This window comes from Myripristis murdjan, chromosome 20, assembly GCF_902150065.1.
Source record: "Myripristis murdjan chromosome 20, fMyrMur1.1, whole genome shotgun sequence".
In the NCBI taxonomy this organism is placed as follows: Eukaryota; Metazoa; Chordata; class Actinopteri; order Holocentriformes; family Holocentridae; genus Myripristis; species Myripristis murdjan.
Window position 1 is genome coordinate 12,045,402 of NC_043999.1, and position 27,371 is coordinate 12,072,772.

A 27,371-nucleotide genomic window follows, 5' to 3' on the forward strand; every position below is an offset into this window, starting at 1 on the left:
GGTAAAGAAAGGTTTATCAGGCTGAATCTCCTCTGAGGCAGGCAGCTTCCATATTTCCAATTTTCTACTCCCTTAAAATCACCTTTGTTTTGCCCTGAGAGCATAAATGAAGAGCAAGAGATGGAGATAGGAGTGGAGGGTGAGAGCGGGAGAGAGAGAGAGAGCGAGAGAGGGAGAGAGAGATGCACTCATTCAGATCACACCAGGCTCCTTTTCTCAACAGTCCCGCTGTGCAGTTTCTATTTGGATAAATGTGAGTGGTTGTGAGATGACAAACAGAACAAAAACAGAGTGTACGTCCTCCCAGAAAGGAAGTGTCTGCGCCCACTTTGATGTCAGGATAAGAGGGAGTTTGCTGAAGGGATGAAGCAGTGGAGGACGTCTAATCCTGTCTGTCCACTCTACACTACTAGACTCTGCCACTAGACTGGTGCTATCTTTCATTGCAGCCATCAGCAATTACACGAAGATAGGTTTAATGTTAGCAGAGGCTATTGCAAGCCAGCCACTGGTAGTTGTGCTAATATATCAATAAGTGAGATAAGAAAAAGGGAGGCATTGTGAGATTTAAAAAAAAAAAAAAAAAAGGAAAATTTGAAGCCACCATATGTGGTGTGAAAAATCCAGGTCCAGCCACCACTGCCAATGCTCAAAGCTGCTGTTTTTAATACTCTAGCCAATGAAATAAAGGCTTTTCATTAGTCAGATCCACACAAATAGCAGGGCATGGCCTGAATTGTTCCTTTTTTCTTATCATAATTCCCTTCCTTGAGGAGGTGTGGTGATAAAATAACCAAAACACTCCCTGCATCATTTTCTGCTCAAATATATAAGATAGCTCACATATAGATGTTTTATTGTTAGCTTTACCATCTTTTAAAAATTATGTGCAATTCTGTGGGTGATGTGGCACAAAATGCCGCGAAAATGGCACCATTATTATGAGCTTGAAGGGGCGCTCAAAATTTCACTGAATTTATGTTTGTTTCGATGCCACAAAACACAAAATTGCGCATGATGAGCACAGTAGCCTTGGAAAGAAAGAGTGCATATATGTGTAGGGAATTGGCGTCCATACATTTCACCTCTCTGTCTCCTCTCTGCTCTCAACATGCAGCTGAAAAATTTCTGTTCTTCTCGAAAAGGAAAAGAAATGCTTTGGAAACTAAGCTGGGTCTTGCACTCAACAAGGTCTAAGAGGAGTGAGAGTGAATAATCAGCCATCCTGGGGCAATTCAGGGAGCAGTGAGAGGCAATTTAAGCGAATCCTGCAGAATGCCTGTGGCTCCTTCATTTTTGCATCACAAGTCAACCACCTCATCCGATTAATACATGAAAGATGCACTAAGAGAGAAAAAAAAACAGTGCACTGGGCTTCATTTTTAATACCTTTATATTTTCACATTATGCAGGTGTCTTTCACCATTACTGTCATTCCCTTCATCACATTGGAAAAGGCATAAAAGAAACAATCACTGCTGTTGTCTATTTTCCATGCATTTATATATTTTCTATACAGCACTATCAGTGGGCTAGCTGAAAGTCACGGGTTTTTAATTTTTAATTTTCTGTCTACTTTTAGTTGTGCTGTCTTATTGTGGATATGTTATGTTTGTACTTTGTATGATAGTGTCACCGGAATTATGTCTTGTTTGATTTGTGATGCTATTTTTAATATTTATCCTATTCAAAACATAAACTAAAAGGTAAGGTATCTAACATTATACTGTGGAATTACTGTTAGAACCCCAAGTTAAATTGCACCATAAACCAGAAATCACTTTATTACTGTTGTCTTTGAGAGTTCAGTCAAGGTTTGTGTGCAAAAACAACGTAATTCAACTCCTACTGGGATTTTAGGCTGCCCAATCTATTGTTGTGAAAATGCCTCAAACAGCTTTCAGCTAGCTCACAAATATTCTCTATGCATCTCATAGTTGCTATATTACTTTACTTATCTGGGGTGAGACGGAATAATTCATGGCTGCAATTTTCAACATTTCATCCATTCAAAGATGCTGAAAATAATGATTTGTTCCTCTCTTTACCTGCTGTCAGAGGGGGTACGTGGGTGTGTAGGTCTACATTCCAGGAGAGCTGGTGTATGTGTACATGTGGAAATGCTAGAGTTTGTGTTTGTGTGTGTGTAATTTCGTCTAGATGTGTGTATGGACACGGCCTGGGAGTCTGTATGTGTATGTAGCTATCAAATAGGGAGCTGGTCTCTGCACAGTTCAATGCTTCAGTGAAGGGCTTTCGGGACCTGCAGTCCTTCACTGCTATAATCAGACCCATTTTAAAGCTTCAAATGTAGCCTGTGGTGATGAGCATCTCTGTTGTCTAGTTCAGAGTTTAGAGAATAATCCACAATTTGTTCTTGGTTGGCCATTACCCACATAGTGCAATTTATGAGCATTTCGTTCATTTGTAAAAGATTTATCCTAAGTCTCATTCTGAACAACCTCCCAGCTTTACATAATATCTTTAGACATTTTTCTTCTAGGGAACTAAAATCTATAGATTTTGCACTAATAAACCTAAAATGCCAGAGAGAAACCAAACTTAAGACATCACTAAATCTGCTACTGTCAAGACTGTTTTATTCCTCCCTTTGTAGATACTGTAGCACAGACACTGAACTCAGCTCATCTTTAATGTTACCTCAGCAATGCAAAAAATAAATAATGAAAAAAAAAATAAAAAAAAAAAATACAGGAGCGTCTGTGAAGACAGTTCTTGCAAACACTGCTTCTGGTTATCACGTATTCCTTTTTGAGAGAGGGTGGAAAGATAGACATGGACAGGTTAGTCCCCTTCAGTCTCTAGTGTAAAGATGTGGTGTGCCTGCTGGTGTGTATGTGTGTGTGTGTGTGTGCAAGTATATGTGTGTTTTGTGTGCTGCTGCCTCAGCGCTGTCGGGAGAAGAGATTCCTCAAGGCATTGTTGTAGTTCTTATTAAAGGCGGTGTATATGAGCGGGTTGAAGAAGGAGTTGGAGTAACCCAGCCACAGGAAGATGCTCTTCCAGATGGGTGGGATGTCGCAGGAGCACAGTGGGATGATGAGCTCGGTGATGAAGAAGGGGATCCAGCAGAGGACGAACACGCCAATCAGGATGCCTACCATCAGCGCTGCCTTTTTCTCCTTCTGCTCCCGCCACGTGTCCCCGTCCGTCTGGAAGGTCACTGTGGCATGACGGACCGTAAACACCATCTGGGGCTGCTGCGATGCCTCCTTCACCTGTGTGTCATTCGATCAATAAAAGAAGACAAACAGCCAGTCAGTCAGCCGCACAGTAAATCAGCTGCTGTATTGATCACTGAAACAAATAACTGCAAATTAACACAGTGATATTCCTGTCAATATGACGGAAAAAAACAAATTATTGAAGCGAAAATTACGTGGCTGGCTAACCAGAGAGGTATTATTGGTGGCCTGAGTAAAGTATTAATCAACAAGTGAATGAATGAGGCAAGAAGTATTATTTCAGTTCACAAACATACACTCACACACACACACACACACACACACACACACACACACACACGCACACATACTACTGAGAGCATAAATCCGGAGCCCTGCCTCAATCTGTATCTTCCCAACAGCCCACATGCTGTTTAACAAACATAGCCGTGCTGTGCAGCTTGAGAAAGGGAAAAAAGAAAATGTCAACATTAATCTGCTGTCTTTCGACTCTCCTATTTGCTGCCCAGCAGAGTTCAAGCTTGACTTCATTTTTTGTTTATCAGGTGAAGCCTAGCAGGTCATTCAGCATCGGGGAAGCCTAACATAGACAATTTATAAGGACGAACAATGTTTTTGAAACCTAGCGGGGGTAAAGTGTGCCAACTGACCCCCTACAGTGTTGCGTTCAACATTCAAACAAGAATATATGAGGCTGGGAAACGTGGTCGATCTCGAGTAAATTTAGTCGAATCAGTATGGGTCAGGGGGGCGTATAACTGATAAGATGGTTGAGGGAAACCCATTTACAGCAGAGGCCAGAAGTTAAAAGCATGGTGCTATTGGGAAGGAGGTTTCACATTCAATGTCTTAAACCATTTAAGACAAATGCACACTGCACAAGCACTTAAATGTGCAGAACAGGCACTTTTTATTGGAAATATCAGGCACTGAGCAGTTTAGTGGATGGGCAAATCTAAAAACACATGGGAAGGACTTATTATATCAATGCTTTTGCAGCAGCCAGATTGAGAGTGACAAAGAGCAATGGACAAAATGTGTGAAACAATTTAATTCATGGCTTGGCTGTGTTTGCCTCTTAGCCAAGAATCTCTTATACCCTTCTACCAATATTCTCTTTGTATTTTGATGTGTTGTGTGTGTCTGTGTGTATGCGCTAATGTGCTTGTGTGGGTGTTGCTGATGGATGAGAGCAGGAGGTTTATCATCTTGGACACTGATGCCACCGTTCACGTCACCAGCTCCGTGCAGGTGCTTTTGGGACTCAGTGTCTAGACCCCTCCATGTACGCTGGTAAATGACAAGAATAAACCTGAGGTGAGCACTGAGGCAGGTGCTACTGCAAACAAGCGCACCCTGTGAGAGTGGGAGCATATCTTCTTGAAAGCAAAATGAGTAATACGACACATTCTTTTTAATTGCTGTAGCCCCAAGAGTGACTGCCTTGTTAATTCAATTTGGCATAAAAGTCAGTCAACCAAAGTGATAAAAGTCATGGGTTTAAATCATTCTATGTTTGGTCCTGCTTGACTACGCACTTCTAATTTTATGCCAATTTAGTGTAAAGCATAAGTATGGGAAATACTGGGGATTAAGGGGAAATTTCAATGAAAACATAACCATGCATACATCCCCTTGAATGTGCTTTTCTAGGGTTGGTACATGAGTGAAATCAAAAAGCCTACACTTTTCTTCTGTGGCCCATTGCCAGGGAGTCAGAATGTTCAGTTCAGCACTGAGGAATTTTAATAACCAGTCTTTCACAAGCTGAAAGAAAAACGTATCTGAAAATGTCTGGGCTAGATGTCTGAAAGTAGCTTAACATTTATCAGAGAGTTGTGTTTTTGGCTGTTCCTATTCAGTTTCAAATAGCACTTCCAAAACCACGGGTGCTGGTGAAGAGTGGGTAGAGACTCAATTTACAGGGGGAAAATTTGCCTGATTGAATGTTTGCTGAGGCTTGCTGAATAGATCTAGGCCTGGGTGTCTGCTGATTAGAAAAAAAAAACGCCAAAGCCAGGAAGGTGCAATGGCCCATGGCCTTGTTAAAGATGCTGATATTTATAGCTTGCCACCTTCAGCCTACACACATTAAAAAGGTGGTAGCGATGAGAGGGCCTGCTTCAATTATTTGTCAGTATGCTTGCATGTACGATACTCATGTTACTCTGATTAGAGTTGAATAACTCAAAAGCATAAATATCATAACAGAATGCACAGCGACCTGAATTGGTGCATTATTTGGTGTGGGAACGAGGAGCAAAATGATATTTGGACATAAATGGATCAGAAATTATATGAGAATGTGAATCAAGCTTTGTTCTGAAAGGGTGTGTTTATTAATATGTCTATGTCTGGGCAATATGGACAAAATCAAACATCAAAATATCTTTGGATGGATACTATAATATTAATGTTGTAGGAATTACTATTGCTGCTGTCATAAGACATTTTTTGATAAACAATCATTAGTAATGTGTATATGGTGACCCAGCAGGTAGTGGCAAAGAATAGAAAACACCTTGATCAGCCAAATAAGTTCAGAAAATTTCATCCCTTACTGTGAATCAGCCTTTAAAACTGGGAAAAGACGATGCTTATGCCATATCACAATATTACAATATCCAGAATACCAGATGATATCTACACTCATGCCACGATATTGATATTATATCAATATATTGCCCCAGCCCTAGACTCTAAGGATCTACGGAGAACCAAAGATACCTCAATCACCTCAGCCATGGGTGTGATCGTGTTGGTCTTGCGGGAGCCGATCCGGAACTTGGCCGCCTTGTAGATCTTCCAGTAGACAAACAGCACCACACAAAGTGGCAGGTAAAAGGCTCCGAAAGTGGAGAAAATGGTGTAGGACAGCTCCTGGCTCACCTGGCACTTCATCCCTTCTGAGTAAGTCTCTCCCCAGCCGAAGAGCGGTGACAGGGAGATGATGGAGGAGAGCAGCCAGGTCAGGGCGATCATCACGTTGGAGATCTTTTTGCGTGTCTTGAGTGTGTACTCCAGGTGCCTGGTGATGGACCAGTAGCGGTCCAGCGCAATGGCCGTCACGTTCCAGATGCTGGCTGTGCAACAGAGCACGTCGAAGGAGATCCACACCTGGCACAGCACGCGGCCCAGTTTCCACAGCCTGCCGTTCAGCTCGTGGACCAGGCTGAGAGGCATAACCAGGGCGGCCACCATGACGTCAGAGATGGCCATGGAAGCCACCAGGTTGTGGGGCACGCGGTGGAATGTCCTGACCCTCAGGATTGTCACCAGCACCAGCAAGTTCCACACAAATGTGGCCACCACCAGCATGGCCAGTAAGGTAAGGGTCAGCACACTGAACACAGAGAAGGGCCGGTAGATGTTTCCCCCTGAGCCATGGCCATCCGAACCCCCACTGAAGTTGGCTGTCAGTATGCTGGTGTTGGGGTACGCCATGGTGGCCGTCATTCACGGCCCCACAGCCAAGGCCGTGACAGTAAAGCGAGACAGATCTGACACAGGGGAGATTACTTCAGACAGTAGATTCATACTAGGGAGACAGAGACAGGAAGAGATAGAAAGAGTGGGAGTGTATTATATTGAGATTATTTATCACAGTCTCTCGTGCTAATGGCAGTTTTCAATCCCACAGTATCAATGCAATTGCAGCAATTAAGCAATATATGCTAAAGGTGCATGCCAAGGTACTTGTAAAAAAGAAAAGCTTTTGCCACTGTGCTGGATTTGGTCCGTAAATGCACCCATATACATCAGTGTGTCACTCACAAGAGAGGCATTTTAGTGATTTGCTCACAATAGTAAAAAGCACTTGAGTTTCTCATTTCAGTTGTCAAGTAACCTGCCTACAACTTTCAAGTGCAATTTCATCTGCTGTTAATAAGGCTCAAAGGTACTCTGGGACATCTCTGGGTCTGGAAAAGACCATAAATATTCAGTTTCATCATCCCACTGCTGTCCTTTGATTTGCATCAAAGTCGGGCCTCCCTTGCAAAATGAACACTTTTAAGTGGAATCTTTGTTGTACACTCATTCGGGAATAATTCATTCTCATATCCAGGAGTGAGATCCCTCTGTTAAGCAATGTAAAATTACATGTTTTCAGTAGTTGCAAAGCTCTGCATACTGATTATTGTTAAAGAGCTACTCTATTTTAATGAAGGATGGGCTCTACTACAAATTCACTCCAAGAAATAGTTGATAAACTCAGTCTAAACTCATGACCAAAAACTCCACATGCACTGAATCTCATGGTACCGTCCACTCTGGTGCATTGACTGGAATATGGAATTGGTGTTGTTTTGTGATGATTTTTATCAGTTATGAATGTTGCAAATAATTTGAAAACCCCCGCTCAATAATGAGAATCATAATTACATGAGATTCAGAATCTGAGAATTTGAAAATCAAAGTTAAACCAGAGAAGAAAAGTTAAGCCATTTGGAGTAACATTATAAACTCATCATTTCCAGCTAAAATAATTAGATGAAAACACAAAGTTGATCTCATATGATAAACTGGAAAGAACGCGGTGGACTCAGAACAAATAGCATCATTGGGGGTAATAACAATTTCATGCATCACAATTTGGAAAACAGATGCAGACACGCTTGATTTAACAATCTCATTAGATGTGTAATGTTATTTATTTATATATTTATTTTAAATAAATGCAGAGTTTTACCGGCTTACTCAGACATCTAACAATATAGATCACAGCTTCTGTCTTACTTCGACTCATTAAATCTACCACAGCATGGCTTGTAGGGAAGTGGGGGATTTTACCTGTTATCTTGAATACTAACTACAGTATGATCATTCATATTACATGCCTGCTCTTGTCACATTGTGATGAGGAGAACTGGATGACTTTCAGATTTTATCCAAGCCTCTGGGCACAGTTTGAATTTCCTTAATGAGCGTAGCTAATGCATATAATTCAGTTGACATAATTGGACCTAATTGAGTTTGATTTAAATTGCAGGATTTAATCAATATGATCATATTCTTGTGTTTGTTGGCCTCTAACTATATTACCTTTAGCCATAAGCATGAATTTGATGAGTAAATCTTCAGCAACAAACCCGCCAATAATTTTTTCATGTCGACATGTTGATTTTATGATGGTCATCTAAAAGAAATGTTAAAAATGCCAAATACTCTTTTCATGAAATAACTTGTGTTTTTTTGTAACAACCACATGGTAAAGAGAGTATTTGTGGGAGACCGATATGCTTGTTATCGCCCAACAGGCCTCATCAATAATCCTTATGCTGTGCCTCTATCAGCTGATGTGTTTATGTGACATGTGATACTCCATCTCTTTGCATCACAAACCATGCCCTCTAATCAAAGGGTCCATCCAAGCACACTGGCAGGCCCTCTGCACTCTCTTCTCCCCGCTTCTATTAACAAGCACTAAGAGCCATGAAATTGGACAAACGTTATGAGGGGAACAGGCAATCAAACATGAGGCGTTCAAAACAAAGAAGCAAGACTCAAGAGCCAGCCGCTAATCACAAATGCCAATCCTGTGTTTTCTCTCCTGAGATCACACAGCAGGTGTCTCAAACAGCAACTGTCTCTCACTTTCAGAAAGACAGTCTCACACACACACACAAAAAAAAACATGTGCATAAGTATAAGAGAAGGAGAGACTGATGGACAGGAGGGCAGGAACACATCTGCCATTTGATTATCACTGTAATTTTTTGTCTAAAAGTGCAAATGATTTCTACTGGCTATATTTCATACTGTATTGCAGAGAGCTGTATGGGTAGCGTGTTAGTTCACACTGAACTTCACTGCAGGTCAGTCTCTGTTTTGAGTCTTGCAAGTGCCAACCAGTTCACTGGGCAATATCAGCTTGAATCCCTTGGGGGAACTCTGTGAATTGTGGGGAAATGAAATGGGTAGATGGTATTAATAGCTTCCATCAACAGGTCTGTGACTGTTTCCTAAAAGTAAAAAGGTGAAAAAGCTCATTAAATAGTGATAATTTTTGTATTCCTCTGCCTGATGAAGTGGAACACAGCTGCTGCAGAATCAAAAGGAAAATAAAATCTGATCCTGCAAAAAAAAAATTCTCCATACCGCATGTAGTTCCCCACACAGTGAAGTAGAGCAGTTTAATCAATAACTGTATTCTTGAGCTTCACAAGCCCTTGAAAGAAAACCACTCTACACCAGATGCTTAAAAAAAATCAAATTATTTTTTCCATTTTTTCATCAAAGGTAGCTAATTGCAAACATCAATGTGCCTTACATGTTTTTAACAGAAGTTGTCCCTGACATATTTAAACTTTAAGCTTTGGGCATAATTTTCTCAAGGACTGATAACTTTTTTCCCCTGAGGAGTTCTTGTTTACAATTGTAATTTATGAATTGGGGTCTCCTCTGCAATCATCCAGCTGAAAAAAAAAAAAAAAAAACAATTTCCAGTGGATTATTCAAGGTAAAAATATTCTGACACCTCAATTTCATTTCATCTTTGTGTCCAAACAGACTGTCACGACCTCATTGGGGAAACACAGCAATAGTGTGCATGGCAATCTGGTTGTGTAAGCTCTCTCAATCTGAAATGATTGTATGCTCACTGGTTACACAAGTGTCACCGAGGAGAGTTTCTGTGGGGCTCCAGTGGCTGACATTTGCAGCTGAAAGGATGTAAATATATCATCTGTCTTGGACAGTATTAAAACCTTTACAAGGTGCACAAAGAAATCCAGTAAGTGAGGTTTTATGTGAAAGAAAACAATGCAGCTGTGTCTTCAGCAGCTGTACCACATTGTCACTGCTGTAGTGAAACATGTGTCCAAATTTAGTGCCAATATTATGTCTTCTTGTGCAAGATATTTAAAGCATGGCACTCTGTGAGCATGGACACCTGCAGGCATATATGTTTTGTTTACAGAAATTGCCAACATCTGCAATGTAAACACAAGCCACATCATCCAGAATGATCTAACTTTGGCATTCAAGTGTTCATGGTTCCCTGTGGTGTTAATATAACCCACGAGGTCCCCTGTGTGGAGACGCATCATGCACAGACTGCCAACAAAAGTCACTTGTTACACATTGTCATCTAAACAGTCTCACTTTTTGGCTGATAATCTAAAGACGGTGTGCCTTGTTGCGGGCTCTGAAAAAAAAAAAAAAAAGTCAGCGGCAACGACTGATGTCCAGAAATAACTCACCCCATTAACAGTTCAGGATAAAGTAGTCCTGCACAAGAAGATCTCTGATCGCTCCTAATCTCTCCATCCAAATTCACTTCGCTGGTCTGTCAGCGCAGCGAACCGCCTGCCTCAGTGTTGCTCAAACACAAGTCTACCTCGCTCTGAGGATACAGAGGCGCTGGAATGAACCAAAGTGGTTGGAAGGGGGAATTGAGTGCAATGCAAAGGCTTCACACCGTGTTTTCAACGCATTCGTGACATTTATGTGCTGTGCGCATTGCACCGACAAGCTATTCTGATTTTGCAGTATGGCGAACAATGATGCTCCTGTCTTCCCACGTTGCTGCTGCTGGTGCCCACACATTCCCTTCTCTCTAATTAGCCATATTCTGCAATGATCAGAGCTTGCTGGAGCAGAGACGGATCCTGCTGGTTTATGAAGGATGACATTTCCATGTCACTAATATGAACCCCCTCCCCCCTCCCTGCTTGTGCCGCTAACGCAATTAATTCATTTTTCGCGCTAAGCTATTCAAACCTTTTGTTCGGAGCAACAGCGCGCTCCATAAATTGTAATCAAGTTTCTCCCGATTGAACTCTATTTTAAATATCCAGTGGGGCACTTCCTTTGTCCCGTGCAAATCTCCCTGGATGATTAATCTAATTAAATCATCATGGGCTGTAGCTCATCACAAAGAGACTATGCTCTCAAGAATTGAGCACTTTGTCTGTTTAGCAAACCATTTGTAGGTTAAGAGTTTATTTTTGAGTAGGTTTTATTGGGAAAAACAGGACGGTTTAAATATAAAGTCTAGCTGGGCTACTCAATTAATGCCATTTTCACCAGTAGGCCTATTATATGATAAAGACAAGGAGAAGATACAAGTCAGACTGATTCAAGAAGAGCTTTTGTAATCCTATAATAGATTTTGGAAGGATAGCCTACCAATCACAGCAAACCATCAAATTACACCACAGTAAATCCTACAGGCTTGTAGTCATAGCCTAATGTGTGCGGGAAGAAAGAGGTTCAACTTACTTGGGTATCACAAACACATAGTAACTTTATACTAATAATTAATACCTAATAATCTTTAAGGTTTAGTGCTCTTGGCTATAGAATATGGCCACTTCAGGACCATGGACAGCACCACATAAGACAATCTGACATATAATGGCTACCATGTGCAGTGTAGTATCAAGTAGCACAGAAAACAATTAAATGTGCTTCTGCTGTGTAAAATGCACAACCTTTGCATTTTATCCCAAACTGAAATATAGGCCTACCACATAATTCATCTTAACTTGGTATTTCGGATGATTTGCCACCACTGTGCACAACCACCTCCATCCAGCCACCTTGGAGGACTAATGAGCGTTGTTGCTAAATTGCTGCTCTGCTAACACCATTTCTACCTTAATCCACGAGATTAGTTTGAAGCATCTGTTCAGAGAGAGCAAGCAAGTGTGGCTGGTAACTAACCATGAAATATGCTGCTGCACACGTGCATTGCAACACCACCATGGCCGTTTATCACATCATCCCCTACTCAAGGAAAACATTTGAGTAGCTGTAGTGCCCCCCCTCCTACCTTCTTCTTCCTCCCTGCCCCCTCTTGTCCTCTTTGTTTAAATCATGCTGATGCGCAGAATCTCACCTCATCTTTGCTGCAGTTGCTGCTGAATAACCAGCGTTGCAAATTATGTCTTGCTAATTATAGAACTATGAAGGCATTAAGCCATCCCCTTTCAGTGTCAGTGTAAAGTGCTGCTTATTGATATAGATGGCATGGGCCTACCTGCAGTTGTGCTGTTTAGACACTGAGAGCCCTGAATTTGGAAACAGCCGCTTCCTTCCACTAAGGTATTTTCACATGATTACACTGGAAGAGCTCACATCATGTGTTCATATCATCTCCTTTTTGCAAACAAATCAGGGAACTAATTAAGGGCAGTATTTATTTTGGCATGGCAGGAAAGTCATACTGTATCTTGCTTTGTGACCTTGCGCATACATGTGATTCAAAGAGGAACTGTAGTGCAAACATTACAGTTTATCCGCTTTTTTCTTCCTCCAAGGCAACAGAGCCTTCTCTTTTTGCTTTATGCACATTAAATCACATCTCTGACCTTGTACTGCCAGACTGCCCTCATCCCCATTAATAGCTGGTCATAAGTTATTCCTATTACTCAGAATTTAGCACTGTCAGCACCCATAACTCCATGTTGTAGGTCAGAGAAAATGGCCACAAAGAAAAAATGTGGTCTGATGTGCTCTTGGATTAAGGGCTTTGCTGGTAATGCTAACTAAAATCCTAAACATGCCACACTGTGACCCTTTACTCATTCTGAGCCTGTTTGTCTCCCAGTGTGACGTGTAGTAAATGTTTATTGAGTTAAAACTCGACTGAATGCTATTGAGCATTCATATTGGTACTCATTTTCTTTTCTCTGCATGCTCTCTCTAGGTCTCATATAGTGCAGTTTTCTCTTACATTTACAACAATGCGTTGACTGTTTCATGTGTCTATGTATGCTATTTGTCTACTTGTTCAAGTGCAATGACTTCAGAGTCCAATACACATTTCCCTATGAGGACAATAAAGTAGAGCATATCACATCATATATGCAGCTGCACCAGTAAAACAGGTTTTTTGAGAGTTCATTGCTATTTTTGTCTTCATGTATTGGACTGCTTTTTCATTGGGGTTTAAGTAAAACTACTGTGTATCAGCTGACTGCTTTGACACACTCAGCTGAGGCTGGCAGGGTTTGACACTGAGTGGTTTCCCTGTCTACAGGGAAGACAAAGGATTGTGACAGGCTGAAAGCCCTGAAAATGATAAAAAGCTAAAATATTTAAACTTGAACCACAGCTTCTTCTGCAGCTACAGACAAGGTTGACATTGTCAAGGTTTACTGTCATTTCTCACTGAAACTAAACGATATCTGTCTGCTCTGTAACGCCCAAATGTAATTACAGCCATGGTGAGTGTTGGTGGCTGATCAGGTGAGGACAGGTTCAGACAGGCAAGGTGGTAAGCAGTGATGTGCTGAGGCAAGCAGCACTGGCCTGTTAGATGGGGGGAAAAAGGAAATGATTCAGTGAATTGTAAAGAATGAGCAGTGTGTTGAATGTCTGATGTCAAAGCACAAATGTAACAGACATCCCTGTACACAGATCGTGCTCCTAACCCGCATTACCTTAACAAATTTTCAGGGTCGATTCAGCGCGGCCATGAGCAGCCAGGTACAGTGCCTAGCAAAAATCTTCACCTTAGCAAGTCACTCACTCTCAAATCAAGTCTTAAAATCTTGTTTAAATCAATCGTTGCCATAATTTTCTCGAACCAGTGTGTCATTTTCTACATAATAGTGGGCTGATCTGCCTTCTTAACACTGAATATGAGACTAAATGACTTGTTAAGATGGAGATTTATTTAGCGTATTGTGCCTAAGCACACCACCTTATTGTACATTTTGTTTGTTTGGATATCTTAGTATGAAAAGTCGCATAGGGAAATTTATGTATATACACTGCAGATACTTCTGTTATGGTGCTGGATACAAAAGAGGCTTAAGTGAATGCTGACTCGCCTTTTTCTCTGAAAGTACCACAACCAAAATTATGAACACCCCAGGTTTCTGCATAATCATTCTCCATAATCCTATGCAGAAAAATTTCACAGTGAATTGTAGCTTTACATTTGCATATAATTCACCCACACGTTTTCTCATGTTTCTTGCAATGATGATTTCTTAATTGGCTGGTTGTGATTTTTCATTTGTGAGGTAGCCCTCAATGGAAAGTCTATATTTTTCCTCTTTTAGTTGTTACTGGCACACGCTCTTTCATTCTGAGGTGACCCTGAATTGCAGTTCAGCTGTTCTTTAGGTGTTGCACATAATATAGGGGACAGCGTTGTCCTTATTGTGCTGCAATCTTGATAAATTGCGCTGACCTGTAGTGATGCTGTGAACTTGCCAACACCAGAAATAACAACATGTTTACTGGAATGTCAGGCTACTGTAAATGGAGGAAGGATGTTTTCATTTTTTTTCTCTCTCAACACATTTTTCAAAGGAGGTTTTTTTTTTTTCAAGGATTATGTTCACATCTGTATAGTGTAAGGCTGATCGATAAGTTGTTTTCAAACCACTGTGAGCATAGGGCATGTTTTATTTCAACTATCATACTTACACCTATCTATGAATTTTCACAAACGCTCATTGACTGGCAGTGTCTTTTTTTTTTTTTTTTTTTATGTGTGTGGTGCATGTTCCCATTATTAAACTACACATTTGCACTGTAAGTCACATTACACTATACCCTTGTTTAAATGTTGACATTTTAACCAACAGCTGACAATATTTTTCTTGAAACAAATGAAAAATTTGCCAGTGGGATGAGATAATCCCAATAATTACAATGAATCCCATGCATCATCTGAAAAACAAATACAGTATGTGTAAGTTCAGCTTCTAGTTCAAGTTTATCGAAGGCCCAATATCGCTGTTTACAGTCTCAAAGGGCTTTTTCATGCCCACAAATTCACAAAAAACAGGACGGCACCCTCTGACTCGATATATGGAGATATATGGAGATAATATATTACACAGTTTAAATGCAGCATATATCAAACATATCAAAACAGTTGAAGATCATCAAAGCTTCACAGAAGATAGAAAAAGCTGAGCTCTTCATGTTGGCCCAAGGTTTCAAGCACATGAAGTTTGTGGATCCAGACAGAAGTTTTTGATGATTTCCCCAAACAACTTCCCCAAACTTCTTTGGAACAAAGAAGATCCTCTCCATATCCCTGAACTTAAGTGATGGTTAACTTGAACTAAACAATCTCACAATGGCATAATCAAGATTTTCGCAAGTATTTTATTTATGATTTCCTCAACAAAAGGCAAATAAAAGAAGGGCGCACCTGTGTCATGCCACCCCTCTCATCACATTCACATGTTGGTGAAAAAAAGTAATTATTTTATGGGAACTGAGAAATCACTGGAGTTTCCTTCATCACTCTGATACAGTCAAGGAAGGGCCATCACATTTGTTTAAAAGTATTTGCTTTTTCTAAAATTTGATATAATATCCTATTTTCCTCATGTATAGATTACTAGAAAACTCTGTGAACCAGGTTTCAAAAAGAAAGGATATTTCTTGGTTCCAGGCCTTAAGAATGGTTTTCTTTGCTGTGATTGTCAGGGTTTCGCAATGATTTGCAGATTTTCATTGCCGAGGCCAGCCTTTAATAGCAGTCTCTGGGTTGGGAGGGAGCTCATGTCCATAAATCTTTGAGTAACTATGGAAAACTTCTGACCAAAACTTGTAGCCTGGGGCAGAACCAGAACATATACGTTCCATCTGATTGCTTGCATTTAACACAAAGTGGCAATGTAAATGATATCATGAATGTAATTTCACACATGAATAATGGAGTCTACGCATCACTTTACATTGAATTAGTTGATGTCTTGAGTTAATTGAGCAAGTATGAATGCTGCAAAGGCATTCCGCCCATGCTTCTTGTGAAATTTCTACTCCTGTCTTGCCCTCCCAGGACTCTTTTAGGTGCTGTGTAGGTGGAGCAGTCCGAGCAGTGTATGTATCTACCATTCTAGAAACCAGCTTTTTGGTGTCATGTTCAATTGTCATGATGTGAAAATTTGAAATGCTGTGGGATGATATAAACTTTATAGTTTGAGCTGAGCCATTTTTTTAACCTTTTCCAGGTAAAAAAAAAATGGCATCTAATTATGAAGAGGAGAAAGCATAGTTATGACACATGGGTAAAAAAGAAGTGTTTGATAACTTGAACATTTCTTTGTGTGTTTTTAGCTGTAAAATTGATCCCTTCAGACGATCTAGGAGGTTTGTTTTTGCTGCATTAAGTAATGCAAGAAGAGAGGCGACACTGGTGGACTGGTGCCCCGATGGTTGGAAAAATGTTTGAAAGTGCCCTTTAGGGTGCCCATGGTAGATAAAATGTGATAAACTTCCATTTAGTCTGGGCCTATGTGCTAGAAAATGTGATGAAATATTCTTTAGGCTGCCCTTACAGTGGATAAAGTGTGCTGAAGTGCCTTAATGGTTGGCTTTCAAATGGAAAAACTGTGATGAAGTGCCACCCAGGGTGCCCCAGTGTGCATGGAAACATGATTAAGTGACCTAATGGGTAGCCTTCCAGTGAAGAAAATGTAATGCAGTCCCCTATAGGGTGCCCTTGCAATGAAAAAGAAAAAAAGAAACATGCCCTGATGGGTGCCCTTCCAGTGTAAAAACTGTAATGAAGAGCCCCTTAGGGTGCCCCTATGTGGAAGAAAACATGAGAAAGTGCCTAATGGGTGCCCTTTCAGCGGATTTATTGTGATGCAGTGCCCTATAGGCTCCCCTACATGTGAGAAAATGAGATGAAGTGAAAAACACAAGTTAATGGCTTCTAACAGCCCCTCTTTTTCTTTTCTTTTTTCTTTTCTTTTCTTTTTTTTTTCTTTCTTTTTTTTTTTTTACAGTAATATACTAGCTGGCTACCTAGGCAGATATTTATCTCGCTTAGCCATTTCTATGCTAACTAACATCGAGACTTTTTTTAAACTGACATCAAGACATGAAAGATGCACTGATAGTCATTCAGAATGCCAGTCGAGTTAGAAGCTAGAATCTAAAACCAAAGACAATCCTGTTGGCTGTCCTAGGATATCACTCAGAAAAAGGACAGGTCAGAACTGTTTCACCATACATGCACGATGGCTTTCTGCACACTGATGGGGCCACAGTGCATGAAGGAGGTGCCCTTTTTATTTTTTCGTCGCTGCCCCTCAGACAACCTGTGTCCGCCACTGAGAGGTGCCACTGATGTCTTGCTCTATAGCCACCCATGTTGGGGTCGTATCTTTGACCTCTTCAGGGAATGTGTCCTGTCAGTAAACAAGGACTTAGGCAATGGCTGCATAATAATAAAGCTGAGACACAGGTAGAGCCAGCCTGCCTAAACCTCTAGGTTTGCAAGGACATGTTTTGTTATATCCTCAGATACAAGGCATAATAAGGGATTACAGTTTAAAAAATGGATTTAGTTAAAAAATATATGAAAGTTATGAAACAAATATAAAAACCAAGGCAAGGATACCATTTTCATTGCATCATTAGGACCCATCATTGATAGGAGAAGTGTTCACCAATATTCATTGTCACTCCTATGTATGTTTATCTAGCATAACCTGGTAATTCAAGCTGTAAAGTAACTATCTGTTTGGGAAATGTGGCTCCAAGGTAATTTGTATGATCAGTGTTTTTAATGGGAGAAAATGGGAATTGGTTGAGAAATGGAGGGTGCCTGGTCTCCGGCAGCAGGTGATGTCACCACCTGTTGTATTCTGTGGGTGGTAACATCGCCTGCCACTGCAGATCAAGCACTCTACTCTACATTTGAGTTTGCGGTTTAGTTACTCTTTAAAGACTGAGAATCGCTTAAGAAAAAAAAAAAAAAACAGCTATATGCAGAAAAAAAAAATCTTGATTATGCCATAGCACAGCTTTATGTTTAAGGCAGCCATAGCTCTCCAGCATCCTTTCCACGCTAAGATACTGAAAACATCTAAATGAAGAGCTTAACCTCTCCCTTTGTCATTTTCTGCAAATCTTTGTATAGACATTGTCTTCCCCTCTTTTTTAATATGTTTGATGTATGTTGTATTCAATCGTTGCATTTAAAGTTTGTAACATGTATCTCTACCTCTGCTTACCACATGCATGTTTATTATTCAAATGATGAATGGGACTTCATGAGTTGTAATGTAGATAGCTGTTATTTTATTTTTTGCTTCCAAAATAAATGAAGGTTGAAATACCTTGTGCTGTTTGATTTATCTTCTCTTCCTCAACACTAGGTTTGGATATTTTTTTTAACTGTCTTTGGGAAGGTGATGTATGTAAATCAGGGTAAATTTGGGCTTTTTCCCTCAGTGTGTTCAAACTGTTTGGTGCACACAGTGCAGGTGATACACTCAATTACACCTTCCCATGAATGACACACTGAGTGCAACACATTTCAGTGGTGAGTCAGTGAGTCAGTAGATGAATCGTATTTCCATGTTTTGTCAGCTATCTCCTGGAGTAAAACATACAATAGATGTCAGTGATAACAGAAATTACTGTGATGTATTAGGGCACACCAGCAAAATGTCTTTTAGACTGAATCAAACCTAGTTACAATTTACATTATTTCAGACTGCACTGGGTTGAATGCGAATGCCATTGTCCCAAATGAGTTTATTATGCTCATGAATTAGCCTTTTAACTTTAAGTGGCAAGATGAGAGCTAAAGTGCCTCCCATAGTATTACTTTCCCAAGGGATCTCAACTTTACTAGATATTCTGCATGCTAATTTTGCTTTTAAAAGTTTCATTGTTGTTACATCAGATAAATTATATTTCAACATGAAATCAGCCAAGTGAAATGATGCAGTAAACGCCGGTATAATGCTAAAATAATCGCGCTGACATGATCAGATGTGCTGTAAACCAGACTCTTGTCAGCTGACATTGTATCACCAGCCTAACACCTTGAATAATTACTATACTTTGAATAATTAGAGACTGACTTACACATAAAACAAAAAAGCTAATTTGATCATTTTAATTTAATTATTCTTCAACAAGAATTTTTAATTGAAATAGTTAATGAAATGTTGAAGGACTTTTCAACTTGAGCAAATTGCCTAATTTCAGACGTTCTGCCTCAAGTGATCCCCTGACTCATCTTTTGTGTGGAATAGCCTGAGGTATTGCCCTAAAATATTAAGGAAATTAATGAAGCACTCAAGGTCATATGCCATGAAACTATGAGAAAAGCTATCCATCTACAGCTCCCGGGGACCGGCCAAGGTAAAACAGGCCGTGTTTTCATATTTCTTTAAAATTGCATTAGCATTTTCAAGAACAAAGATCAAAAAAAGTACAGTTCGCCATTACAATAACAAATCTAATTTCACTCGCAGCCGTGGTGAGGAAGTTCCTCAAACCACAGTATGGGGTTGTCTCATATTTTCAGATTAGTTAACATCTTTGTATTCACTGGCATTTACAAAGTGCATGTGCAGCATGTTGTCAGGGTAGGTTAAAATTTTTTCAGTAGGTATATCTGGCTTGTGGCCGTGTCCTCCTTGAATCCTCGTCTCACCTTGCTCGGTGAAAAATAAACAGTACAGGGATGCAGTGGAGCCTGAGAGCCCCTCCACCCCCAGCCCAGCCCTCCCCGGAGTGCCCTCCCCCCGCACCCCCCCACCCCCGCAGCCTTCCAAATCGTGCGTCACACTCATCTTGGACATTAACCGGAACTGGCTGTAGTGTGCTGGGAGCACTTGTGTGACAGAATGAAGAGCCCTTTAATCTCTAATCTGCTGCAATCAAAGACCTTTGGGGGACAGTGAGTCAGACACATGAAATTGATCCCTTGCCAGACACTATAGGATGATTGTATATTGTCCCATTTCTTCCTGATAATCAAGCTCATGCCATAAGCTACTGTTGTACGTCAGTGACAGCTGTTTGCTTTGCGCTGTGCTGTTGGTAGATTTAAATATAATGCCCGTTGAGCCAAGGTGATGTACAGGCTTCAGGAAGGTGTGTCTGAAATCCTTGGTCTCACTTGTGAACTGCACTTGAGGTTCTGATTGTCAGAAATACCTGCAGTGTATAATTTCATCACCCCATCCCTTCTTTTATTTGCATTCTCAGTCTCTTGACCCAGCATAGCACAGACGTTAAACACCATGAGACTGAACACAGTTGCAGTGCTATTTCCAAATAACTTTTGTAAAGCACCATTCACTTTATGCTCCTGCTCGCTGACTGATCATTTTGTCATCACATCCATCTGCTCTTCTTAGGAAATCACATATTGACGTTTTTACACATAACAGTTAAAACACACAATATGTTTCAGTTTGAATAACATGTTCAGGATAACAATCAGATGAAGCTGAAGTTGAGAAAAAAAAAATGCAGTATAACCATCCAGTGGAGTTCATAACTGACAAACAACCAGACAGAGATGCCACTCACCTACAATGAACAATAAGAGGATTATTATATTTAATTTGTCAGTATTATGCAATAAGCTGGATGCAGGCATTTGTTTGACTTGATTTATTTATTATTTTTTGCTGCTTAGTGAAAGTTGATATCCAACCAAATGCATCTAAATAATGAACAGACTGCAAATCTTAACTCGTTAAATTTTGATCGAATCATTAAATCATTAAGACAGTTACCTCTATGTTATATATTTATCTTTCATTTGTCTTTGCCTCTGTTAGGAATCTTTAAGAACTGACAAGCTGATGTTCACAGGAAGTCTTTGAGGGCAGTTACTGTATGTGGGCAGTCACACGCAGCACAAGGAGTTTGACTTGATTAATTGGTGTTGACACTTTGCAAGATAGGTAGACAATGGAAGACTGACACCTGAGGTGCAGCACACGCTACATTTACTGCAGACAAGAGCTAAATTACTGCATGCAAGTATAGACTGAACATAAACCCTCAAAGGGTGCACTCAGAGTGAATGAAGTGTTCCAGTCTGGCAGCAGCGGGGGGTAATTAGTATCCAGTAGTGCAGCGGTTCATTGTAGCATAGGGTGATGATCATGAGTATGTTGAACAGAATGGGACTAACTTGAGAGTGCAGTGAGACATTATCGGTACCAAAAAATGTGAATCTTACATGGCAGTGTAGAAAAAATGTGTGGTCAGCTGCCCATATTTCCTCAGATCATCCAGATTATGATTTCACCAGGTCCCATTTGGTTGAAACATATACGGCATCTCTGTACATGTGAACATTATATGTGTGAGTCTTTGGCAGTGAGGGAAATTATAATATAATAATCTTGTGTTTGTGTGTGCTGTCAGCTCTGTGGCCTAAGTCATTTACGGACCACTAGAGGAGCGCTTCAATTATAATTATCACTTCTCTTCATTAGAAGTGTAAATTAAAGTCAATATCTTTTGATTAACATCAACAAGTTCCTTGTTGGTTTGCTTGAGTCCTAGAAGACTGGCTCTGTCAATGCTCATCTTCCAATTATTGAGAAAAGTACCACTCCTAATTAGCCAGATGTATTTAATAAAAAAAAATTCTCCCATTTACAGTAATAATTATTCTTACTGTTTTCACTCTTTGGCGCCTGCTGTCCCCAGATCTGGACTGACTGAGTTGGTGTTAAATATGGAGGAATAGGAGTCAGGGATTACCAGCTAATTAGTGTGACTGTGTCATGGGATTAATTAATTTGGCACATTTGCATATATTCTAATTGTCTTGCCAAGTAAATTGGCATCACTGTGCCACAGTTCTAATATCCAGTATTGTTAAAGTTTGATGCTTACTTCCAGTGAAGGCCAATACACCAGTGTTTGCATGTTGATGTAGCTCTATCAGCTGTTTAGAAATGCACACACCATGAGCAAATCTTTAATACTCTGCCAAAATGCATCAGTATTCAAATCCCTACATGGGAGTCCTGGTTGTATATCCAAAACACATTTACTGTGTGTGTGTGTGTGTGTGTGTGTGATATCGTGTTTGTGTGTGAAGGCAGTGAGTCTGCAGTGTTTGTGTAGCATTGTTTGAGAGAAACTGAGAGATATTAGCTCTGCATAGTAAACTGACACAACACATTGGTGATTCATTTACAGTTTAAGCTCAAAATCTCTGTTGATGGTTACTTCATGAGCCGTGAGCACTAATCTTTAGTGAGGAGAACTTCAAAATGAGCAAAAGGATGCTTTTGTGCAATATATGTGTGTATTGTTTTGTATTATCTATGCACACAAATTATCCCTGACCATTATACATTAGTGGAATGAAAGTCTCTCATCTGTCAGTGAATATAAAGTAAGGGCAGCTTTGACAGGTTAATCAGGACATCACTGCCAGAGGGGGAGAGAAAAAAAAAAAAAACACTGACATTTTAGCTGTTCGTCCCACTTCTGATTTTCTAAACATTATGGAATCTCTTTCATCATTTTTATCAACAAATCTGTGTGTGTGTGTGTGTGTGTGTGTGTGTGTGTGTGTGTGTGTGCACGTGTGTGTATGTGTGTGTTTGCATTTCAAAATGGATTACCAGACTATGAAGCAACGTTTTATGGTGGGTATTTCAGTTGTTGAGAACAAACAAATATCTGGCTAGTTAAGTTCAAATGAGTACTTTTAAGAGAAAGAGCTTTTAACCAAACAATTTTGTCTCAAAGTGCTTCAAAGCACCCTATGGAGCACAGACAGACCTCAGTGAACCCTCATGCAGTGAAAGAGCACAATAAAAATGTTTCAAATCATAAAGGACAGTGCTTCAATAAATTTGGTCTTTGATTTTTACGATCCATCAGAGAAACTAATATCCCCATACATCTAGCAGGAAAGTACCTTTGTCAGTAAAGAAGGAGCAGCCACTTCTTTAATTGTTTCAGGGTTATGGATTGCACCCTGCAACATTGTGTTGTGGTCTGTGTAAACTTTTTGTTCATTCTAAAAGGATGGAGACTAGTCATTAAAATGTTCAAACACTAAAGATAATTGATGTTCATCTATTTAGCCAAGCATACTTCAATATTCTCGTCAATCACACAGGCTAATTTAGCTGTACCCCTCAGAATGAGGGAGCCTGAGTGGGAGGACAACTTGGCACAAGGTGAGCCTTCTTTCCATCCCAATCTCTTTTCTCTGCATAATTATATGAATTAAATTAATTGCAAATGCACATTTGCATATCTAGGTTATTTCTCTTATGGAAAAAGGTCTTTGGAGAGTAAAAAACAATTACAAGGCCTCCAGACAGCAAAACACCTCCATTACTTTCTTCAGTTATGCCATTTTCCCCAATGTTTTACTCCAGGGAGGATTTGGTCTCTACTGTGGTGAAGAAATGTGATAAAACCGCAGTGCAATATGTGCAGGACTCATATTCGTAAAGCAGTTTAAGTCCAATTTAGTTGACTTTGCAGCCACCGCAATAACATATTATCACCTGACATCTATAAATTAACCACTTTCACCGTTTGTAGGTGTTTATAGCAAACTGAATAATTTGTTTTGCCAGTAAATGACTTGGAATGCAGCTTTAAAACAAATCTGATTGATCCTATACAATCTGGAACCAGAAATGGGTCAGCATGGAATATTTCATTTTGGGTAAATGTATGTGTCAGGCTTATGAAACAGGACCCACCTTTATTTCACAAGATCAACTATAATTCATCTGCAGTTGCAACACACATTGCTGGATTTTTCCTGTTGCATAGTGAGAGCACGGGACCCTGTCCAACACAGCACCATGATTGCACTGATGATGACAATGGCAGTTGTTCAACGAACTGTGAAAGAGCAAAACTGATGCATTATGCTGCGTAGCTGTAATACACTGACCCTCGGAGTTAATCAGCTCTACATTATAAAGTCAGAGTGAAAAACCCACCACAGAGTTTGCTGTTAATTAATGAGACAGTCAACAAATTGCCGGTGCAAGCATATGATCAGGGTCACAAATGTCCACCCACTACACAAAGCACTTTTGCAGCCCATGGTTTGTCTGTTTACACACCAAAATAGCTTATCATCAACAACAATAAAAAGTGGCATTCTGACTTCAATGGGATTTAAAAGCACAGTGTTACGGCTTATGTTATTCAAACAACAATTTAAAAATTTTAGAGCATCCGGTAAAGCGCACTGAACGACAAAATGTCTCAAAGACATTCTGCGTCTCAATCAAAATACATTTCAGCGTGCGACAGTGAGCAAAAAAGGGAGCATTTTGCATGTAATTTCTTTATTTTGTCCCATTGAACAAAGCTACGGTGCAGATGGAGACCAATTTGCTCGGCTGTGGTCAGTGCATCCATCCATGGAAAGTCTCATTCTGTCCCTTTTGTCTTTTGTTCGCTGCTTTCATCTGCCATTCGGCTCCATTCATCTCCACGTCCTCATCAAAGGTCATCGTGCTGCTCTTCCCCACAGCCAGTAGGCATGTTTGATATTTTATATTCTATTCTTTAAGCCACATCAGGAAAGAGAGCCCTTATAAACTTGAGCATGTGTGATTATCGCTCGGGTGGCACATCACAGAGAGAGAGAGAGAGAGAGAGAGAGAGAGAGAGAGAGACAGATGCAGTTTTTTTTAAAAATCCTGTTGATATTCATTTTTATCTTTTTTTTTTTTTTTTTTAAACAATCTTACATTGTGATATTAACCTCCATAATTTAAACTGGTGGGGTTAAAGTGTGTCTTCGAATTTGATAGTTTTGAACAAGACAGATTTACAACTTTCACACTGGATTGATTTCATCTCCTCTCTTGGATCTTGTTGTTAATGAACCTCAGCTTTGACTCATATGTCTGATTTATAAATTGGGTTCATTTCCCCTTTAAATGCATTAGGCAGTGTGCCCTCTTCTGGCAAAGTGCAATTCTGATTGTCTGTTTTCTAAGCGTGAAATGAATATATGCTGCCCCCTTTTGGTGATTAATGCAAGGTGCACATGTGCAAATGATCTCACTTCATACTTGTATGACACCAGTGGATAAAATTTCAGCCACAGTGACGATGGAAAAAAAAAAAAGGGGGGGGGGGGGGGGGGGTCAAACTATTATGCATGGAATTTGGTTTATTTGTGTTGACAATGTCATCACTGTTATTTTTATTTATTCATTTGTTCATTTACTTTCAGATTTTGCAGAAGACTTTCTTGATGATATCCCTGTTGGTGTTAGTGTTATTCTTGCCTTCAGGTTGACACACTGTCAAACATCCGTCAGAGCTCAAAGAGGCTTCCATGCCAGGAGTTTTGGAAGAGTTTTCCTTGTAGAAACATGCAGAAATTAAATGGATCAGGCTCAGGGCGGTCACCAGGAGCATAAGAATGCCTAGAGACAACAGGGAACCGGTTAAACTACAGAAAAGAAAACAACACAAAAGCGTCAGATGATTAAATCCACATGAATCTCTTTAAGGTGAGCTCTTACCACAGTAGACGATGTTTGCACCCAGGTCGTGGACACGGTAGCCCCTGGTGAACATTGCACCCAGGCCCAGAATGAGGATTGGGTAAACCGTGAAAGTGTAGCGCATGTGGCGAGTGAACAGGAAGCTCTGGAGGACAAACCTGAAGGGAACCACAAATCATTTTCATTCATTCCTTGGTTGAATGAAAGCTCTCTCTATGTTTTTATCTTTGTCTAATTAACTGTGGGGAAAAAACCTATTTGGGCACTGCTGAGAAAAAAATGAAAATGAATATGAAGCAATGTTTTTTTTTTTCATTCAAATTTCATTTTCCTGATTGATTTTGATTGATAGCGCCCTGTTTGAGAGCAGCATCATGGCTTACCAGATCAACATGCTCAAGAGGATGATGGTGAGGACTGTGGTGCTGGCTGTGGGGTCCTGCACACCTGCATGGTATTTGAGGACTATTCCAAAACACACCACAGCTTCCAGGAGGGTCCACCAGGAAAACAAGGCCAGTCCGTTCTGGGTCTGAGACAAATGACAGAGCAGATGCCTTTAAATGATTAAAAACACACTTGAAACACAGTCAAAGAATGGCAACACTCATATTAAGGTTAATATTTACCGTTTACAGCATTTCTGCCCCTCTTTCCCTGTCTTGTACACAGTAACTTCAATTGTAGTTTGTATCACGACACTGAAAAGGCTTTTGTTAACCCTTGCATGCAGAACTGGGTCACAAATGAGTTGTTTTGGTTGTCTCTCTTTTTTTTTTTTTTTTTCTTTTTTGCAATAAATTTGCAATAGAAATATTTCATGTCATGCCCTAGGTAATCTTTTTGACATTATCCCATTAAAATGTCTTATTTACTTTTGTAGTTTTTTAGAAAATGAATGTTTTGTATGACTACCCTAAGTTTCCAAATGCAAAAATGACACATATGCATTTCCTATGAACTCTTTATAGAATATTGTATGATATCATATGAACATTATCAATTTTATATACCCTTATCTATTTTTTTACTGCGGGAACTCATTCATGACACTAAATTGATAACAATTACATAACATTGCACATTTATTACCACAGGTTGTAAAAGTTTGTTTTTTTCTTAATCATCAAATCAGCCTTTGAAAATGAAAATAGTCAGCTTACATTATTGAAAAATATGTTGACTCTAATACTTTTTTACTCATTCATGGAAGCCTGTCTGTTCCAATCATTTATGTATCTAAGTAGGTTAAAAGGCCCTTAATGTTGCTTTTAATGGCGGCGTGCCATCATCTATCACTTCCTTATTAAATTGGTCATGTAGTCATTATTTGACTCACTCTAATGCTCAAAATCCCATGTGGTAACACTGAATTTGGGAAAACTGCTTTTAACTTTCATTCTGCACACACTTTTACCACACACATTAAAACTTCACACAGTAGTATCTATACACAGTCAATTTAAAACCACAATTTCACTCTTGAATGTAACTGGTTTTAACTGTGCTTCGTTGTTGTTTGTTTGTTTTCTCGTCAATTATTTTTTTCTGTGTATTTTTTCTGTTTTTAATTGTACTCTGGTCATCGCTGAAAATGACGCCATACCCTCAATAATTCCTTGAGATTCAAAATGAAGGTTGAATGATTAGAAAAAACAGAGGTGACCTCACCAGATAACGTATCCACCAGGTCTCACTGGGGTTGTTGACGGCCAGCCAGGCTTTGTGCTTGTGCAGGTTACAGCAGGATATGTAGAGCATGTAGAAACCATGGACGGGCATGATCCATTTCAGACAGAGGGCTCCAAGAAATTCACTGGAAGAAGCAACATCATCTTGGATTTGCTCGTGCACGTGTATGTCCCAGTTTGAATGTGTGCATTTCTCCGTGTGCGAGTTATGTGGAGATAAATAAATTATTGAAATATGTATAAGAAGAACATTGCACCAAACTTACCAT

At 39.9% G+C, this 27,371-nt stretch overlaps 1 protein-coding gene across 2 annotated transcripts; it reads right to left on the reverse strand.

The window, feature by feature from the left end:
• Window positions 1-2,720: 2,720 nt before the first annotated feature.
• Window positions 2,721-10,515, reverse strand: htr5ab (5-hydroxytryptamine (serotonin) receptor 5A, genome duplicate b). Of its 2 annotated transcripts, none has more exons than XM_030079554.1 (3): window positions 10,409-10,515; window positions 5,943-6,744; window positions 2,721-3,239 (listed from the first exon to the last, which is right to left on the reverse strand). In XM_030079554.1, exons 2-3 carry the CDS (start codon window positions 6,660-6,662, stop codon window positions 2,907-2,909), a joined length of 1,053 nt encoding a protein of 350 aa, XP_029935414.1. In that variant the 5' UTR covers window positions 6,663-6,744; window positions 10,409-10,515; the 3' UTR covers window positions 2,721-2,906. The 2 variants fall into 2 exon arrangements, with proteins under 2 accessions (XP_029935414.1, XP_029935415.1); XM_030079555.1 differs by having other exon boundaries at window positions 5,934-6,744.
• Window positions 10,516-27,371: the final 16,856 nt, after the last annotated feature.